Genomic DNA, 21,010 nt, shown 5'->3' with positions numbered 1-21,010 from the left:
TCACCCAACAGGTCTGTAAGCCCTCACACCTAACCCATACATATGCAAACGCAGACCCATTGACCAAAATCTCCACATCTCTGGAGCAATTAACCCCTTTTTCACTGAGAGGTGAAAATCCCACACTGTAGAGGGGGAATCAAATATCGAGTTTACATGTGGCAATTTATTTAATAGTTGGCAACTAATCTGTGAAGTAAACTATGGAGTTTAAACTGTATCAACAGCAAAACAATCTTGAGTGTTCAGAAGGACCCATATACTGTTTAGTCTACTCAAACTCAGTGAGAGTTACAGGCGGAATTATACTGAAACTCGGTGACAGTGCCATATTCTATTTTATTGGAAATCAATGAGTGAAGTTTCATGTTCTAATATTGTTACACAGTGAATAATGAACAATAATAAACAGTGTCAAAATAAGCAATCTCACCATTGTGATTGATTGCAGCGGTAGTATGTAAGTGCATCTGTCCAATCATGTGAGCGTGATCAAATCACAGGATGTATTTGTCATTGACATACAGCAAATCGGAATCTGCAGGTCAGACTCGACCAAGAAAATTGCAATCTGTGCATCTCTAGTTGGTAAACATGTTTGGTAACTTTATGAGATGATGCATTTCAAGGTGTATATTCTTATGATATGAATTTGTATACTGTATATAGTTACTTAATGTATAGTAGCTCGCATACAATGTGATTATCCTCGTTACGAGACGGCTACGGTGTGAATAACTGATGGAGTCATTTAGCTGCAGTAACTCAAAGACCACTGAGACTGCTTGTTACATTATTGTGGTACTCAAAATATTTTCCCAAGGTTGGCAGCTCTGTAACTAACTGGTATAGTGGACTAACTATCTGTTCTTGTGGACCAAGTAGCTGGTTCAGTGGACTAACTAGCTGGTCAAGTGAAGGATGGACTGGATACTAACCCGGGGCAACATTGCTTCCATCACCTTGTCTCTCTAAGTTACTGCTGAGCCACTAGAGTGTGTTAACACCATATCGCTATCTCTCCATCCATCCCTTTCTCTCCGCTCTCTCTCCCTTTGTCTCCCCTCTCTCTCACTATTTCTCCCTCTCCATCCCCTCTATGACCTCCTTTCCTTCTCTCTCTCTCTCTTCCCCCTCACTCTCCCTCCCCCCTCCCTCACCCCTCAGGTACACCTTCACGGGGATCTACACTTTCGAGTCCCTGATAAAGATCCTGGCGCGGGGCTTCTGCGTGGGGAAGTTCACCTTCCTGCGCGACCCCTGGAACTGGCTGGACTTCAGTGTGATCCTCATGGCGTAAGTACCAGGATGTAGGCTGCGTTAAAGCTTGCTTCACACCCAATCCGCAATCGGAGAAAGGTTCGGAAAGTTTGGGGCAACATTAGGAAACCCGTACTGTTTACTGTCGAAATTCAAATTTGCTTTGAATTGTTGTTGGTTGGGTACGTACCGTCAACTTTCCCAAAGCCCTTCATCCAGCATCTCTGTTAAGCCTGCTTCACGCTCCGCTCCGTCTGTAATGGTCTCCGACAGTCAGATGAACTGCGTCAGCGATTCGCATCACGAGACATGTCGTAGAAAATGGGAAAGCTGTTTTTTTTTACAGTGCAACAGCAAATAGTTTGCTCAGCTGGACATTTACCACGTTCCTGAACAAGAGTTTAACGCTCGCACAGTGTTTGCAAAGTGCAAAAAAAATTTCATTTATCGATTGCGAATATGGTGACAGCCAACGTTGACGTTAATAATGTCATCGTTTTAAGTCCAGTTCCAATAAAAAAAACTTGACCAACGTCACTTCTGGTCGTAGCGACTGAAACTTGTCGCATGATTTGAAAAATGTGAACGCCTCCCCAAGCCTCAATCGGACGTGGCAATTCGGCTCCGTGGCGCGTCACGGCTTTTCGCGTCACGCCTGCGGAATCCGACTCTCCATAAGAATGAACGGACTTCCGGTTAGTTGTTGTTGTTTGTCGGATTCGGTGTGAAGCGTGTCTAAGAGGAGAAGTGGTTTTGTGATCGCACACAACAGTAATGATCCAGATTATGTCAAGAGCTTCTCGCTCCCTCTTAAAACACGCAAAGATTTATTGTTTTTTTTTTTCTTGTTTATTTCTAGGTTTGTTTTTCTTGTTTCTTGTTTATTTTTTGGTTCATTTTCATTGTTTATGTTTAGTGTTTTTATATCACAATTTCTTTATCATTTATTGTTTCTTTCTATCTATCGATCTGTCTGTCTGTCTGTCCGTCTATCTATCTATCTTTCCTTCTTTCTGACTAGATTATGCTCGTCAAAACTATACCCAGAAACTGAATCCTCCGCATTAGCTCCTAAATACATGTCAGTGAGGTTTGGAACAGCAGTTCTTAACTTGTGGCTCACAGTGCAAAACTTGGTCGTGGGTCGTGAACCAAATATTCCGGTGTGCGCTCCTATTTTGTGAAAAACCTTTTGAAATGAACTGCAGTTATGTGACTTTCATGACCTCATATCACGATTGTCCAGCACGTCACACCAGCGATATGTCGTTATAATATCTATATTGTGATATGAGACCAGCTATCAGACGGGATTTTGGTTATCATAATATTGTGATATAGTTAAATGTTGTATTTAAGGAAAATGATGAAAACCCAAATCCCAAATAATATCCCAATTTTGATATTATATCGTTATCGCTGTTTAACACTGCATCAGTATAGTAATGCGGTTTTCTGAACTTCACAGATAGCTGTTCTAATTAGTGGCTCTACCTGATTTGTCATAATATCCACATTACTGGTGATTATTTCAAGATGATCCATTATCGAGGTATCAGCCGAAAAATATTGCGATATTTGATCAATATCTCACCCCTGAGAAGTGACTGAGGACAAATGTAGATCCTGAGCCTCAGACCATTCGGGAACCACCGCCGTGGAGTATGATCATAATATTTTTGCTTTTACAGTATAACATTGAGTCTTCCTTTTTCCTTTTATCTGATATGGGGGCGGAATTTCATCTAAATCAGGACTAAGATAATCCTACTTAAATGAATCCAGAATTTAAAAATGCCTTTCTGAGACACTGCTTAATTTAAGATGGATTATTTAAAGACTATGAAGTCCGAGACTACGGTCATGAAGGATTAGTCAGCTCCTTCCGTCTGGTCTCGGTGCTGGTCTTAGTCCAGATAATCCTCAAGGTCGACCTGGAGGCCACGTCCTTTAATCCAAAGACTTAATTTCAGACTTTACTTAAACCCAGGTCAGCTCTAATCTTCCTTCTGGGAATTCAGATTTGTTAAACCAAGTCCTGATTTAAAGTGTTAAGATTGTAATCTGTGCCCGCGAAGCCGCCCCCCCCTTGTGTTTTTTTGCTGTTGATTCGTTAAAAGCAATGCATTGTGGGTAACTTGCTGTAGCGGGGTAATTCTTTCCATGACGTGTCCTGCAACCTTGTTCCCAAAACGATGTATGAAGTCCATGTTGTGATTCTTCTTAATACTATCTTAACTCTCCAAGTGTGTCTTCCTGGGTGTGTGCACATGTGTGTGTGTGCGCGTGTGTGCGCGTGTGTGCGTATGCGTGTGTGTGTGTGTGTGTGTGTGTGTGCACGGACTCCCAATCCCGGGCTGCCCTGGTAACTGTGCGTTGTGTTCTGCAGGTATATAACAGAGTTTATAAACCTAGGCAATGTTTCAGCCCTTCGCACGTTCAGGGTTTTGCGAGCTCTGAAAACTATCTCAGTGATCCCAGGTAAGGCCGCCCGCCGCCGCCACGCCTCCACCTGTCCTCCGTGCGTGACCGTCTGTCAACCCCCCCCCCCCCCCCCCGTTTCTTTTCCGAAATGTTCCCCGGTTCCTCCTCCCTCCCCCATCCGTCTCTTCCCAACCCCTCCCCTCCCCCTTCCCTTACAGATATGTCACAGAGTTTGTGGACCTGGGCAATGTCTCAGCACTGAGAACCTTCAGGGTTCTGCGAGCCCTGAAAACTATTTCGGTGATCCCAGGTGAGAGAGCTCCAAAAAACCCCCCCCCCCAAAAAAAAAACGCTCTCAGAGCTGATCCGATGCTAACGGCTAACAAGCTGCCGTTTTGCGAACATCCAAGCAAACCCACCCCCCCCCCCTCTCTCTCTCTCAGTTCATCCCACTGGCAAAGCCTTACGACGCCCACCTCTCTCGCTTTCTCTCTCGATCTCTACCAATTCAATCCAATTCAGTCCAACAAGGCTTTATTGGCACGATCATGAATAAATGTAGTATCCCGGAAGCACATCGTACAGGGAGAAATAAAAACGTTATTAAAAGTGAGACAATTCTTGGTGAAAGGTAAAATTGTGAGGAATTTCCATGCGTTTCCATGGCGACTGGATGTATCCGCAGCCGTCTAATCGCACGTCGAAAACCTCTTGGCAATTATGTTTGCGCCAAAAGTTTAAATATTTTGTCACGCCTCGAGGTGAAACCTTCCACAAAGTCAGGGCACGCCTGTCGGGATCGTGCCGGTCGTTCCGATGTGTATGATTTATGCGGCTCTAAAACTTTTGGAGCAGTATCGTAGCGAAATTTTTGATATATTAATGTGGCAGTTCCCTCCTCCACACGCTACCCGAGTGGTGTTTTCAGGGCCCTCCGACGCTGAGACACATGTCATGGCAGAGGCTGTCCTCAGGTGTGTGTGTGTGGGGATGGGTGATTTACCTGTTGCTCGTTGATTGCTCTAACAAGCAACAGGCGTACAGCCATAACTGATCCGGGCCTAATTACCTCGACCCAGTGGCTGCTTCGACAACACCACCCACACCCCGCAATTTAATCGTAAGATGTGCAATAATAGTAAAATGTGCAGCGCAGCGACTCACTTACTATTTTGATACAAAAACATTATGAAGTACGCTATCCTAAAAATATGAATATAAATAGGTAGAGATGACATAAATGCATACATATAGATAAAAACACATACGTATATACAGTACATGGGGAAATACAGTGCATTTCCTTGGACTCGGCCAACCACTGCTGAACTTGAACTAGTATCATATTTCTCCATCCCACATTTATAAATATACTGTATACATATATACACAGACTCTCTCTCTCTTTCTCTCCCTCCCCCTCCTCATGCTGCGTAGTCCCAAGGCCAGTAAAAGCTGGAATCCGATTCCAATCTGCTCAGATTGACGGGATTCGCAGCTTTTAGATACATTCTGGAAGTTGTGGCTCTCTTTGGATGAAATCTGCTTTTGCCTTGGGAGATTTTTTTCCACCACTAGATTACTTTCGTTTGCGTTGTTTTTCGCCTCCTCCTTCTGCATGAGACATTGCAAAAGCCTATTTTTTCTGTTGGCAAAGCGACGTGGTGTGGTTAGGGCTCCTCCTCCCCACCTCGTTCCTCCTCATCGCATGTTTGCTGTTCACTGTTGTGTGTGTTTTGTCGTGATATTGTTAAAAAAAAACCATTGTGAACTAACATGCTCACCGAAAAAAACAACTATTTGTTGACCATTTTGGATGATTCATGGTTTGGATCCTGCATTTTAGCCTGGAATTATGATTCATGAATATAATCAATTATGATTAATCATTACGTTTCTCTTTTTCACTCTTGCATCCATATATTTGGACATTTAATTTCCAATTTTAGATTTGTATTCCAAATTTTTTTAATTTGGAGACTGTAATTACGTGAAATAATAATGTAGTGACATGTAATACTGAATTATATTACTAGCGTCTTATATTACTTTAGCATCTTGCTCCTAAATCCTTCTTCATACACCCCTGTAGACCTTGGTACCAGTCCCTAATCGTGCCCCGCCCCGTCTTGTCCTCCCCGTCCAGGCCTGAAGACCATCGTGGGAGCCCTGATCCAGTCGGTGAAGAAGCTTTCAGACGTGATGATCCTCACCGTCTTCTGCCTCAGCGTCTTTGCCCTCATCGGCCTCCAGCTCTTCATGGGGAACCTGCGGCAGAAGTGCGTGCGCATGCCGGTGGGCACCAACGGCACCAACAGCACCGCGGCGGACGACATGGACCAGCTGCTGCTGTTCAACGCCAGCACGTCCCTGCTGAACCTCAATGCCAGCCTGGCCCACAACGCCACCGACACCTTCAACTGGACCGAGTACATCAGCAACGACCGTAAGAATATACAAGGGTTTGGAGGTCCACCTGGAGGTGTCCCGGGACCCCGAGGGGTTTGGGTCCGTGTTTTATTAAGTCCAACTGGGTTTGGATCCAGGGTTCAGGTCCGGGGTGCGTTCTATTGCCTGAGTTCCTGGGTCATTGTGTTATTGTGTATAATACTTGCGTGAAACGTAGGGGTTCCCGGGTCACATAGGGTTTGAGTTTGGGTCTGGGTCCAAATACTCCACAGTCAGCTCAGCCAAGCTGAGCGGAGCCAGGCCATGCCAGCCTCTCGTCTCTGTTTCTATCCCCCTTGGGGAGCTGAACCCGGGTCGAGTTAGCACCCGCCACAGACGGCCTGAGTCATGTACGAACTACTTCATATGCAGAGATGGTTGGAGGGTGGCGGTGGTGGTGGTGGGGTGTAGCACTCCGCTGCTGTTAAAGGGAGTGACAGCGATGGCTGGAAGCGAAGGGATACACTCTCTCTCTCTCTCGCTAACTAGCTAGCGCCGGTGGGGGAACACGCCAAATGTGGCGGATAATCGCCCCGGTGATATAAAAAAAATGGCCGTCATCACCCTCCTGATCCTGCAACCCCATCTGGGTGGTGCGAGTGGTGGTGCCCGGAGGGATGAGGGCGCAGGTGAGTCACCGGCCGGCGGCCTGGAAGGCATCAGCTACATGACAAACACACTCCGCAGAGGCAGGAGGGGATTGACATTGGAGTTAGAAGGAGAAAGAGAGAGAGAGAGAGAGAGAGAGAGAGAGAGGGTGAGTGACAGAGGAGATAGAAGGAGCGAGAGAGAGAGAGGGGATGATAGAGGAGTTGGAGAGAGAAAGAGGGCGAGTGAGAGAGGAGTTGGGGAGAGAGTGACAGAGGCGTTAGAATGAGAGATAGAGAGAGATAGAGGGCGAGTGACAGAGGAGTTGGAGTGAGAAAGAGGGCGAGTGACAGAGGAGTCGTAGAGAGTAACAGAGGAGTTAGAAGGAGAGAGAGAGAGGGAGGGAGAGAGGGAGGGCGAGTGACAGAGGAACTGGAGAAGGAGTGACAGAGGAGATAGAAGGAGAGAGAGAGAGGGAGGACGAGTGACAGAGGAGCTGGAGAAGGAGTGACAGAGGAGATAGAAGGAGAGCAGGGGAGAGAGAGAGAGAGAGGGGGGTGATAGAGGAGTTGGAGTGAGAAAGAGGGCGAGTGACAGAGGAGTCGTAGAGAGTGACAGAGGAGATAGAAGGAGAGAGAGAGGGGGGGGAGAGAGAGCGAGAGAGAGGGGGGTGATATAGAGGTTGGAGAGAAAGAGGGCGAGTGACAGAGGAGTTGGAGAGAGAGTGACAGAGGCATTAGAATGAGAGATAGAGAGAGATAGAGGGCGAGTGACAGAGGAGTCGTAGAGAGTGTCAGATGGAGAGAGAGAGAGAGAGAGAGAGAGTGAGTGAGACAGAGAAGCCAAGTGACAGAGTGAGGAGTTTGACTGAGTGATAGAGCAAAGGTTCCCAAACTGGGGTCCCCGGCCCCCCCAGGGCAAGGAATTGCAGGGCGTATTCACCATTTATTATTATTTTTATTATTGTGTGTGTGTGTGTGTGTGTGTGTGTGTGTTTTGGTGTTGGTGTGTGTGTCTGTGTGTGCGTGCGCGTGTGTGTTATCTCTCAGGTTCGTTGTACATTCTCTCTCTATCTATCCATCCATCTATCTACAAACTATTCAACATGTATATCTATCCATCCATCCATCCATCCATCTGTCTATCTGCAAACTATTCAACATGTCTGTCTATCTATCTATCTATCTATCTATCTATCTATCTATCTATCTATCTATCTATCTATCTATCTATCTATCTATCTATCTATCTATCATCTATCTATCTATCTATCTATCTATCTATCTATCTATCTATCTATCTATCTATCTATCTATCTATCTATCTATCTATCTATCTATCTATCTATCTATCTATCTATCTATCTATCTATCTATCTATCTATCTTGACATTTCACTGCATATATGTATGAAAGTATGTATATGTATGTGACGAATAAACCTCTTGAATCCATCCATCCATCCATCTATCTATCTCTCCATGGCTGATGACACAAATACAACACCTAAAGACACCTTGTCCAACCACCGTGCCCTGTTCCTGTTTTCCTGTGACGCTGAACGCCTGTCTCTCCGTCTGTCCCCCTGTAGGTAATTACTATTACCCCCCTAACCGCAGGGATGCCTTGCTCTGCGGGAACGGCAGCGGCGCCGGGTAAGCTGGACATGTTTTATTTAGACGGGCAATTAGATGTTCCGGCGGCAGCAGCAGCAGCAGCAGCAGCAGCAGCAGCAGCAGCAGCAGCCCCGCCCACGTGATGACTGTCTGTACTGTGTAGCCCACAACACAGCACGGGGAGGCCATATTCGATATAATGGACCTGATAGGCAGCTTGGTCCGCGTATTGTCAGTCAATGGAGACACATTTCTGTTGCCGTGACTGTCTCATCTCACGGATCTGACCGGCTGAGGACGGACGTTTTTATATCCCGGTCCGGCTGACCCCGCCACGTCCCAAACCCCGTGCACATGGCGGCGCTGCACTGTCGGCTGTGTGTGGGGAAACGTTTGGAAATTCCTTCTTTGCTCAACATGAGATTTCAGCAGATTTATGTCCCTGAAGTTGTCCTCTGTCGCTCAGCCTTATTTTCAAAACCCGGTTTGATTTCTTAACGTTAGATAAACATTAAAAGTCGAGGCTAGGTGGCTCCACCTGGCATAAGTTGGGTTACTCAGCGACAAGTTGTTGAACACACGGCGATCCTACGGTTCCTTTAATGTAAACACGGAGACCACGAAGGAGACACCAACGTCATCCTTCCGTGTTGCCAGTGGTGTGAGGTCAGGATGTGAAACCCTTTCAATAAAATAAGGTTATAAAGCGTATCCAATGGTGAACGAAACACCACCTCTTCTTCACGTGGTTAAAAAAAACAAAAAAAATGTTGCGCCGCCTCGAAGAACACGAAGAAGAAGAGCTGACGTCACCTCCGCGGCAGTGTTTTAAGGAAACAACAACCAATAAAAGCCAAAAACAAACTAATTTCACGTCTCCGTCAAATCGCCATCCCCGTGGTGTTACGGATCATGAGAAGAGGGCGGCAGACGCTCGCGCAGAAATATCGTCGTTCCCAGGAAACAGCAATTCACAGAATTCCAATGGCTGGCAGGTCCTTGCCAATGGCATTCTGGGAATTGTAGTCCCCTGGTGATAGGTTACCATGCGCGCTCTGAAAAGTGCCATCCTTTTTAGAAAACAAAAATATATATCTATAGATATAGATATATATATCTCATTGAAGGAGTACAGTTCTATCCAGATGTAACCGTTTAAATGCTTCTAAATATGTGTTTTGTTTTGCAAAAGTCTGGAAGTGCCTCTGAACCTTTAAAGCCTGACGTCTCAGAACTTCTGTTTTCAAAACCTTAATATTTAATAAGTCATGGCATATTTGCTTAATTCCCGCAAGTGATACCTTGTTTTGAAACTCAGATTCTACACTTTCATATTATGTGGGAAAAAAATGTCAAATTTCAAAATGTGACTATCAAGTACGCGCCGTGTACTTGATAGTCAGAGGAGATAGAAGGAGAGAGAGAGGGGGGGGAGAGAGAGCGAGAGAGAGGGGGGTGATATAGAGGTTGGAGAGAAAGAGGGCGAGTGACAGAGGAGTTGGAGAGAGAGTGACAGAGGCGTTGGAGAGAGAGTGACAGAGGCGTTAGAATGAGAGATAGAGAGAGATAGAGGGCGAGTGACAGAGGAGTCGTAGAGAGTGACGGAGTCAGATGGAGAGAGAGAGAGAGAGAGAGAGAGTGAGTGTCATAGTGTCATAGTGTCAGTCATAGATAGTTGATAAAAATGTAATATAAATAAAAGGTAAATCACTCACTCCTCAGGAAACAAAGACACAAAAAAAAACACACTTGGGTGAGAACATGGACGACACCTTGAGAACGGCTCACATCCAGCACTTTCTCAGTCGCATTAGCGTTGTGGGAAATCCGGGTTGAGAAAGTAAGAAATTTGCTAATTTAGCTTATTGGCATCAACCCCGAGGGCCGGTTCAGGAGTGGAACCAGCTGATTAGTGAATGGGTGGAGCGCAAACATTGAAACAGGAAAATAAAGAAAAATACAATAGAAAAACTCAAACCAAAATACGAACGAAAATTTACAAATACGCAAAAACAGCCGACAAATACGAGACAGAAATTGTCTATGCACCTATCTATGCACAGGATAGGTTTGTATACGAATGTATGTGCCCTATGTATACAGTATACTTTGTATTTGCAGGCTGTGTCCCGAGGGATACTTCTGCATCAAGGCGGGCCGCAACCCGGACTACGGCTACACCAGCTTCGACACCTTTAGCTGGGCCTTCCTGTCCCTGTTCAGGCTGATGACCCAGGACTTCTGGGAGAACCTCTACCAGCAGGTCCACAATACAACCACTTCATATTAGTCGTACACATGCTGCATTTATTTATTTAGGAAATATCTTGGAAAGATACCGTAGGAAATGGAGAAAAGTAAGAACTTGTGCCAAAGCTTGTGCCTTGGACTTGGTAGACTGAAGCGCCATCACTCACTAACAACTGTGTACTCCATCAACTTACGCATGCATGCAAGGGTTTGTACATCTGTGGGTGGTGGAGCCATCTTGGTGAGGTAGTCATTGTTGAACTCGAACGATGTTGACTCGAACTGCCCCGAATTCACATTTTATTCAGATTGTCTGTGGGTTTGTCGGATTGTCCATGGCGTCCGAGAAAGTCCTGTTGACCAATCACTAGACTGTAATTCTATCATGTGACAGGGGTCTGGCAGGGATGATAAATAAATACAGCTTTTTACTCAATTTTTCCACAATGATGGACCAATCTGGATCAAACTTGGACGACGGCATGTCGGAACTGCCCCAAATACACATTTTGTTCATCTTGTCTGCGAGCGCGGCGGACCCACGAGATCCATAGATTTCTGACGTCGGTTTTTCAATAACAATAGCAATAGGGCTTCCTGGACCCCTAATTATCAACTGGGTTTGGCAGACACAACAATCCAGAAAGGCTTCTGAAATGGCCACCATAGGGTATGGGAGAATATCCTCGACACAGAAGTACCCAACCAAAAAATAGCCTGATATTGAAGAAAATTCACTCTAATTTCATGTGTATTTTTTTTTACCACCCCTCTCTCTCTCTCTCTCTCTTTCTCTCTCTCGCTCTCTCTCTCACTGCTGTTCCTTCCAGACCCTGCGGGCGGCGGGGAAGCCCTACATGATCTTCTTTGTGCTGGTGATCTTCCTGGGCTCCTTCTACCTTGTCAACCTGATCCTGGCCGTGGTGGCCATGGCCTACGACGAGCAGAACCAGGCCACAATCGAGGAAGCGCAGCAGAAGGAAGAAGAATTCCAGGCCATGCTGGAACAGCTCAAGAGGCAGCAGGAGGAGGCGCAGGTACCTGTCTATCTACCTGTCTGTCTGTCCATCTACAGTCAGTTAGTCAGTCAGTCAGTTTGTATCTATCTATCTATCTATTAGGCTTGGGCGATTTTCCGCTTCGCTTTGGCAATTCCAATTCCAATTGCTGGGCGTCAGCGATCGCCATTATACGATGCCCAAGCGTCTTTGCCCATCGATGCCCTTCTTATCAGGCGTGTTTGTTTTTTGTTTTTTTTTTATCGTGAATGGGCGTCGAGGTAGCAGATTGTCTGGGCAAGATATATTCGTGAGGAAGGTGTCCTCGGCGCACCTGCAATGTGCGCGCGGCAGAGCGCAGATCACGGGCACTCGGAGCTTGGGGTCCATGTGCCTTTTTTTTTTTTTCAGTGGTTACTCGTAGCTCTGGACGGAGAGGGCTATCCCGGCGGATAAAAAAAAAAAATCGAAAAACTGTCTGTCATCACTGTCAGTAGCGATCGATCGCCAATAGACGATTTGATCGTCGTCTGTCTGCCCATTTGTCTGTCTGTCGGTCTGTCTGTCTGCCTGTTTGCCTGTCGAGCTGTCTGTTTCTATCTGTAACGAGTGATATAAATAGTACCGTAATTACACTAATAGTCACGCAAATTATATATAAAATTCTATCTATACATACATTAGCTATTCCATCCATCTTTTAGGTTGACCTCAAATTGAACCTATGTGGCAAGGGACTAAATTAGTGTGGTATATATCTTCACAACATATACATTTATGTCTGTGCCAAATGTTATGATTTTATCGCAAAACGCCTGTGCTTACGCTGCTAGATGAGCATAAATTGTTGGAAACAATTTATGCAAATTGTTGTTGCAGTTGTCAACATACCACACTGTGTAATCAAACAGAAAAGGTTATTCTCATGTGTATCTTTACTTTATGCACCTTTAAAGGCCCAATGGATAAGCTCGAACAATTAGCGACAGACAACGCCATCTATAGGTAGCCATAGAAACTACACCAACATCACCAATCATAACTGCTTCTCCTCCACGAGGCTTCTTAACTTGCTCAGCCCAACGGACACGGTCCTGGCTCATCGGCGCAGTCCGTTTTTGATGAGTTCTCGCAAGTTCAGTTTTTAAGCTATTCAAGCTTCCGGTATTGGCGGAAACAAGACTTCCAAACAAATCCGTAGCTGTAAACCAATGTCACTCTTGAACCAGAATATAGAGAGAGAGATCATTCAGAAAATATCTGGGATGTCCAGGCGCATTGAAGATAAGTAGCTTTTTCTGAGTCAATTTCAGGAAATAGTGCTTCTCAATTTAACGTGCGTCGCAACTGGCTGCCAAAAGCAGCATTGCCCCTGGCAACCGCAGGATACACCATCCTGAGTGGCTGATACCCCCTCCTTCGCTCCCCTCCTCTCCCTCAGGGACCAGGAGTCCTTAGTAGACCTCAAAACAGGGGGTGATTGGTGTTTATTCCATAAAATATATATCAATATACATATATATATATATATCAAAATATATAAATATATATCAATTATCTCCAGCTTTTTTTTTTTACTTTCTATTTATTTAAATATTTTTTATATATTTTTTTATTATAAAAAATATATATATATATAAATTAAAGGTTTACACTTTTTTTATCTAATAGTATTTTTTAAATATATATATCCTATAGAATTAAATCCTAATCAAGTAATTTTGCATCCGTGTGAAACAATGTTTCGGGTGTGGCCGAATTCCCTTTCTAATATTTCCAATGGCCATTTGGGATAGTTGGAATTCTGATCTCAATGAGAATTCATTTGGAACTGTATGTAAACCCTTCATTTTTACATTTCGACTCCCCTCTTTAAATCCCTCAGCCTCGTCTCATGAACGAATATATTGTACCTTGTGAATTTCATGTAAAGATAGATACAAGATCATTCTATGTCTTTCTCTTTGTTGTCGATCTCTCAGTCTTCTCTCTTTCCTTCTCCGTGAGGCCCATCCTCTTCACCTCCACGAGACAAAGGGAAAAGGCTGTTGTGTTTATTTGTTTGTCCAGGACAGTGAAGGGATTTGATGGTTTAGGAAAAACTGAATGTCAGTGAAATAATAACGCTGAAATTTTTTTTGTCCAAAAGGGAGTCAGGGAATTTTAATTATTCACTCTCTCGCTCTCCATTCACACCCAAATTATAACCGGTCTCCATTTTTAGCCCTCCCTTCAAGGCAGATTTGTCTCTTTCCAACCAATCCATCGCTGCTGCCAGGCTCTCTCTCTCCTCCACTCCCTCCTTCTGAGACGAGATGGGTGGTGGTGGTGGTGGGGGGGGGGGGGGTAGTTGCCGGTCGTCATGACAACTGTGCTTTGGTTTCTGTTTGCCATTTCCCCATTGGCCAGCAGGTTGCCGCGGCAGCCGTAGCAGCGGCGGCATCGGCGGCCACGGAGAGCGGGGAGTACAGCGGCAGGGCGGGCCCTGCCCCCTCCTCCTCCTCCTCCTCCTCGGGGACATCCAAGCTGAGCTCCAAGAGCGCCAAGGAGCGCCGCAACCACCGCAAGAAGAGGAAGCAGCGCGAGGAAGAGGAGGAGAGACGGGAGGGGGGAGGCGGGGGAGGCGGGGGAGGGGGGAGGGACAGGTTCCACAAGTCTGAGTCTGAGGACAGCATCAAGAGGTCGAGCTTCCGCTTCTCCATGGACGCCAACCGGCTGAGCTACGAGAAGCGCTGCTCCTCCCCCAACCAGGTACTAAGTAGTAACCAACGAGGTACTGAGTAGTAACCCAACCAGGTACTGAGTAGTAACCCAACCAGTTACTAAGTAGTAACCCAACCAGGTACTAAGTAGTAACCCAGCCAGGTACTGAGTAGTAACCCAACCAGGTGCTAAGTAGTAACCTAACCAGGTACTTAGTAGTTACCCAGCCAGGTACTGAGTAGTCTCCCAACCATGTACTAGGTAGTAACCCACCCAGGTACTAAGTAGTAACCTACCCAGGTACTAAATAAGGTAGTAATCATTCAAGATTCAAGAGGTTTATTCAAGAACCACTTACAACACTATAGCTCCTTTGGATGCCCTGTGGGATGACAGGAGCACAGCATTTCTCTTGTATATTTATGGCCATCACAAATGTTTCCATGTTCTGCTGAACTAAGTGCAAGGTGCAGTTTTAAAAGGCTCCTCACACTTAAATTTGTCACGACTCAAACCCACAGCCCCTTTGATCGTTGGGACTGACCAAACAGCCAAAAAGGAGGTTTAAGGCCATCAATCACTAAAAAACAGTCGTACATGTAGACGTCTCGAGCCTTGGAATCTTTGTCTCCCCTCCTCTCTCCCCACTCTCCCCCACCAGTCCCTTCTCAGCATCCGCGGCTCCCTCTTCTCCCCTCGGAGGAACAGCCGGGCCAGCCTGTTCAGCTTCCGGGGCCGGACGCGCGACGTGGGCTCGGAGAACGACTTTGCCGATGACGAGCACAGCACGTGGGAGGAGAGCGACAGCCGGCGCGGCTCGCTGTTCGTGCCGCGCCGGTCGGAGCGCCGCTGCAGCGCCACCAGCCAGAGCAGCCTGGGGGCGCCGCGCATCGTGCTGCCTGCCAACGGGAAGATGCACTGTACCGTGGACTGCAACGGGGTGGTGTCGCTGGTCGGCGGAGTGTCCGTGCCGACCTCCCCTGTAGGTCTGCTGCTGCCCGAGGTCAGTCCTATCTGCTACCCCCCTAGAACAGCCGTCTGTGGGGCCTGTACCTCTAGACGGAACACGCCAATGCTAGCCGCTCGGAATCTGCGGTCCAAGTTTGGATCTGGAAAGAGACGCAAATCGATCCGTTCCCACGTCAAATGTTTTTTTTTTTCTTGTATCTCAAAGCGCCCAACGCCACGTTAGGGCCAAAACATACCCTACGTGAGACGCAAGGTCTGATTGTACAAACTACACACGCGCTCCCACTTTCCTATGAAAGTAATCCAGCTGACGCGCACCGGGGTGCGGTAGAGAACGACTCTGATCTGGTTTGTAGAATGAGCTCGGTGATAGACAACCTCAACTGGAGAAAAATCAAAGAAAGATTAGACTGATGGGAGATGGGATGGGACAGATGGGGAGTCTGGCTTAAAAATAGATGCGTGTAGACATGTTCGACCACCCGCTAGAAACTCTTCAAGTTCACCTGCCATTGACGAACTCAAGAGATTTATTTTAAATATAAGGGATAAAATTCAGTTCAAATGGAGGACAGGGATGAGATTTTGGGAGACTGGCAGTTTCCCGTTTTCAGGAAAGCGATCCCAGTCAAAGCCACCGCGTGGAGAAACGCACATTATTTATCAGTCATGAAAATAACTGCCCTTTTGGATTATGCTTCCTTCATTGTTCGTCCCATCACTATGTTGATGGTGTGTTGCTTTAAGTCCACATATGCACAGGATCAAAGCATTGGCTCTTCTCTCCCATCGATTGAAACCATTGCACTGCACCTGCGATGCAGTTGCATGTTCCTCTCGGGAAGTTACGGACTTTGATGTCATGCATTTGTTCTGGACCCCTGACTTTGCGTAAGATTCATCAACGGACCTTTAATTTCAAAGTTTGGGTACCTGTGGCCTACGCCCTCACACCATACTTGTTGCCATCCATGTCAGCATGCCAGGCAGCCATGATTAATATTTGAGTCAATGGAAAGGGCAGAAGGGGGAGGTCTAATTGTCTCCAAAAATAAGCATGAGAAATTTCCGAAGTCAGAGGTATAATTATCTTGCCTTTTTTTTCCCACATAATTGTTTGTTAGCAAAATACACCCAAAGTACAACCCCTGGAGTCGATCCTTGCTCACTGAATATCCACCAAAACAGCAAATGACTATTCAGTCCAATTCATTTCAGATTTTGCTGTAATTACAAAACCTGTGGTTCAAATTAACTGTAGCTGGATTCCAAACTTTTCCAAACTCATTTTTGGGTAAAGATGGTCAGTGTACATTGAGATCAGCCTCCATTTTTCTCTGCACTAATGAGTCGTAGCCCTGGCCTTGCGGTGTTGGCACAAAATGCTCCATGGACCTGCTAGGTACTGCAAAGACAAAATCCATCTAAATCTAGGATGAATTTGGTTGTTTGGCCCTTTGCTTTGCTCATGCAGAAAATATCTCTCTCAACTGCTGAACCGAGAAATCTTCCAATTTCATGTTTTACTGTAAAGACACCAATATGCTGACACTTGTTCAGCCAATGAAAGAAAGTGTGATTTCATTTTTCTTGCAGTGAATGAATAGTAATAATTCATAAATGATAAAAGACTACATGATCAAGACTGCCACAATGGATGTCTTGTTTATGCCAAAAGCCAAACGTAAGCCAAAGGATTTTCGAGTCCCAGACAAATTGTCCGGATCATACAAGAATGATAAGAAAATGCCTTGTCTGCAGGGTCTTTGAGACAAGATGATCAGTCTCACACTAGTCCAGGTCTCTTGTTAGAATATCGGGTTGGTTTGATATTATGTTAAGTCTGAGTCTTGGCTCCTGTAGTGTGAGCTACAATTCCAAGAAAATTATTTTTATAATTAGGTTTGGTCCATCCCGTAGGGATGGGGAATTTTTATTATTGTCCTCTGAATTTTTGGGGTTTAAAGAATCTGGAACAGAACGACCGCTGCAGCTGTGGACACGGCTTAGGTGTCATTAGAACCGTGACGTCACAGACATCTCACAGTTAAAGTTGAATCCAAACCGATTCAGTTCCGGAGCAGAAAATAGTGAAAAACTGACTAAATCTGACCGAAAAAAAGCCAAACGTTCGCGTGTCACCGACACACCAACGTTATAAAACATTTAATCAGGTGATGGAACTAAAGTTGAGTTTAAGAGTAAGACGCTTTGTGACATCCTCCAATTTGCTGTAAACGTGCAGGTTGTGCTTCTGAATGTTCTTTGGTGTGGTGTGTGGGGTAGACTGCATCGCTCTGTCGTGGTTAGAGATTACAAACTAGATGTGTGTATGTGTGTGTGTGTGTGTGTGTGTGTGTGTGTGTGTGTGTGTGTTTAAGTCTTGCCTAGAAGATGTCTGCGGGGGATCTTTGATTGATATTTTATCTCTGGTCTTTTTGTAAATGAAGACATTGTATTCCGAACCCCGTGTTGAATGCAGCATTGTGGTCTTCCTTACTTTGCCGGATTTGCGGAAGTTGCCAAGATACAAAATCGGCGAGTGCGTGATAAGTTCATATCTTCGTAACAAATTGGAAGAAAAAGTATCCTGAAAATTGTAAATAATGACAGTCAACTTTTTCCGGTTTCGTGGAATCGTAACCCATCGAAAAACTTGGACACAGGAAACATCAATCCACAGAAAATGGTGCCCACGTTGAGTCACGTCCACCCCTTCTGTGGGAATGAATGATGCGTTCATGTACTCGGAACGCACCAGAAAACTAGGATCCGTGAAATTGCAACTAGTCACAGAAACTGTAATATGTACCAAACACGACTAAATGGGCCCATTTATTGCTGCCTGCTGCTATTATTATTATTATTATTATTATTATTATTATTATTATTATTATTGTTGTTGTTGTTGTTAGAATTTATTTTATTTTTTTTAGGGGACGACCACAGACACGGACCCGAAGAGAAGGCGCCCGGGCTCCCATCAGCCATCCATGGACTACCTAGAGGAACCAGGAGCCAGACAAAGAGCCATGAGCATCGCCAGTATCCTCACCAACACCATGGAAGGTCAGTATGGACACAACCAAATGACCCCATCCCATACTTTCACATCACTGTAGGTCAGTGACTCCCAACCTAGGGTACCAGACCGGGAGATTGCAAGGGGGGCTTGCAAGGCCTTGGACGATGTGAGGAATATGTAATAGTTATAGTCAACTATTGGTTAGACTATATGTTCCAAGGTGTTGTATGCCCTAAAAACCTTGCAGTCTCTACAGTACCATGAAAATGGAAACAATTCACGATAAAAACGGCTACAAACCACAATAAGTCCACGAAAAAAAAAGATCTACCACATGTTTTAAATAGTGGGGTCTCAGATTGAAACAGGTTTGATTGAGGGGGTCTTGGTTTTGGAGCCCCTGCATAAGGAAGCATGCATCGTCTATGCTTCAAAATGGTATTGGACTTTTTGTTGCTTTAGTCAACCATCAACTTTCCCAAATTCTTTAGTCCGACTCCTGAGTTCTTCCTGGAAGCTCTCGGTACCTTGTACCCAGATGGATGTTTGCTTTTATTGGGCGCGACATGCTTCTTCTCATTTCCACCCACATCTTGCAGAGCTTGAGGAGTCGAGGCAGAAGTGCCCCCCCTGCTGGTACAAGTTTGCCAACACCTACCTGATCTGGGACTGCTGCCCAGCCTGGCTGAGGATCAAGGAGGTGGTCAACATGGTGGTCATGGACCCCTTTGTGGACCTGGCCATCACCATCTGCATCGTCCTCAACACGCTCTTCATGGCCATGGAGCACTACCCCATGACCAAGGAGTTTGATTATGTCCTGACTGTGGGAAATCTGGTGCGTCGCTTCTTTTTTTTTTTTTTGCTTCTTTTTTAACCCAACTTAAAATTCCTTAAAACAGCCGATGAACCGGCTCAAATAACAGAAAAAAGCGAGCATCTAATTCACAAAGCACCCGCAAACGGTGAATCGCACCCGCTGACTGCACTGCCACGCAAATAGCATCTCTGTGCGCCGATGCTATTTGCCAGTATTGAAATGAGGTATTATACTAGGGCTGCACCCGCCTCAGAATTTTGTCAGTCGAATGGGATTCGGCTATGCCATTACTAATAATGCCAATACTAATAATGCCAATATAGATAGGGCGCCTTCCGGAGACGGGGCGTCTGTTATTGTAATGGACACTGACTGGAGAAAAAACGGAGTCAGTGTCCATTACATCAGTCGGATTTCCGACTGATGATTTGAATCGTCCACTTTCAGGTACCAGCCCTACATTGTGCATGCATTTGGTGGATTGGCCCCTTTCTATGCAAATGAGCCTTGTTGCAAATGGCGTCTAATTAACAAACACCGGCGCTAATAGCCACACGCAGTTAGTCACGCTATTACCTAGATATTAGTCGTCAGAGAGCTGATGGTAACTGCGCGAGACCAAAAAAAAAATGATCTTCTGAGAGCTAGTGCTGCTGAAGCACATTTATAAGGGGTGTTAGCCCCAGACTTTCCAGTGATCTGTAAATAATATTTTCACATTATTATAATTCTTATTACTGTCACGGCATCTGTAGCTAGCAGAACGGGCAGCAGTCCTCGGTTGTCAAAATGCACTCCGAAAGCAACTTGTTGAAACTTTTAATAATTTTTGGTACAAAAAAAGGTTTGACATTGTGGACAAAAACGGTTCTATAATTCCTATTAAATGTACTCACTGCACATAAACCAAAAAATAAGAAGTAAAACCCAGGGTCCCCACCCGGTTATGCGGGATCCTGTTGGATCCTGGCTGGTTCTCAATCCCACACCCCAAGGTTTGATTGGTTCGTTATGAAATTGTTTTATTTTGCATATTGCGTTTTCTACAAACAAGGCTTTCAAACCAGGGTGCACATTCTGGCCCATGAAGTTTGGGGTCGTAGACTAAATTTCATAAAACAAGATCATTTGAGGCTTTAATAAACTCAATAATTTTAGCAACTGTTTTGAATTTCTGGCCAACTATGCAAACAATAAGCCATGTACAATCGAACGAATAGTATTTTTTGGGGGGGCTTGGTTTTGGACATTAATTATTTCCTGGGACTGGCGCTTGAAAAATGTCAATCAAGAATCAACCCTTTTCTTTAGGTGTTCACTGGCATCTTCACGGTGGAGATGTGCTTCAAGGTCATCGCCCTGGACCCCTACTACTACTTCCAGGAGGGCTGGAACATTTTCGACGGCATCATCGTCAGCCTGAGCCTGATGGAGCTCGGCCTGGCCAACGTGGAGGGCCTGTCTGTGCTCCGCTCCTTCAGATTGGTGAGTCCTTGAACCGAAGCTTTGTTTAAATAACCCTGGGATTTGTAAAAAAAACATTGCTTCTCATTGACTTACATCTTAGGTTCTTCTATGTTTGTGTGTGTGTGCGTGTGTTTGTGTGCATGCGTGTGTATGTTAATGAATAGTTTGCACATTTCTGCACAAACTGTACAGCTTTATAAAAAAAAACAAGCAAAAAAAATTTAAAATAAGCACAGAATGTGCTTGATTTGCACATTTCTGCATAAACTGTAAAAAACAAAAAGAGCCTTAGTTTACATATGCTTATATATTTCACTTATTGTTTTACATTACATTTAGTCATTTAGCAGACGCTTTTATCCAAAGCGACTTACAATTATTCAAACACCGACGGACGCAGCCATCAGGAGCAATTAGGGGTTAAGTGTCTTGCTCAAGGACAC

At 45.2% G+C, this 21,010-nt stretch overlaps 1 protein-coding gene across 10 annotated transcripts in view; it reads left to right on the top strand.

Moving 5' to 3' along the window:
- The window catches only part of LOC307247869 (sodium channel protein type 2 subunit alpha-like), a gene marked incomplete at both ends in the record, with an annotated part of 46,877 nt that overhangs the window by 8,071 nt on the left and 17,796 nt on the right, over positions 1–21,010 (top strand). For 2 of the 10 annotated variants that reach the window (XM_080023991.1, XM_080023992.1), the window contains 11 exons: positions 1,168–1,296; positions 3,903–3,994; positions 5,831–6,130; positions 8,311–8,374; positions 10,457–10,598; positions 11,416–11,622; positions 13,996–14,334; positions 14,948–15,289; positions 18,192–18,324; positions 18,880–19,118; positions 20,412–20,585. In XM_080023991.1, coding sequence (XP_079880117.1) covers positions 1,168–1,296; positions 3,903–3,994; positions 5,831–6,130; positions 8,311–8,374; positions 10,457–10,598; positions 11,416–11,622; positions 13,996–14,334; positions 14,948–15,289; positions 18,192–18,324; positions 18,880–19,118; positions 20,412–20,585 — 2,161 coding nt within the window. Of the gene's footprint in view, positions 1–1,167; positions 1,297–3,649; positions 3,742–3,902; positions 3,995–5,830; positions 6,131–8,310; positions 8,375–10,456; positions 10,599–11,415; positions 11,623–13,992; positions 14,335–14,947; positions 15,323–18,191; positions 18,325–18,879; positions 19,119–20,411; positions 20,586–21,010 lie in introns of those variants that run through there. The other 8 variants (XM_080023988.1, XM_080023995.1, XM_080023993.1 and 5 more) reach the window with 8 other exon arrangements.

Source organism: Zeus faber (assembly GCF_960531495.2).
Source record: "Zeus faber genome assembly, chromosome: 2".
NCBI lineage: Eukaryota > Metazoa > Chordata > Actinopteri > Zeiformes > Zeidae > Zeus > Zeus faber.
Note: the sequence above shows the minus strand (reverse complement) of the source record. Positions and strands in the feature narration are given on the sequence as shown.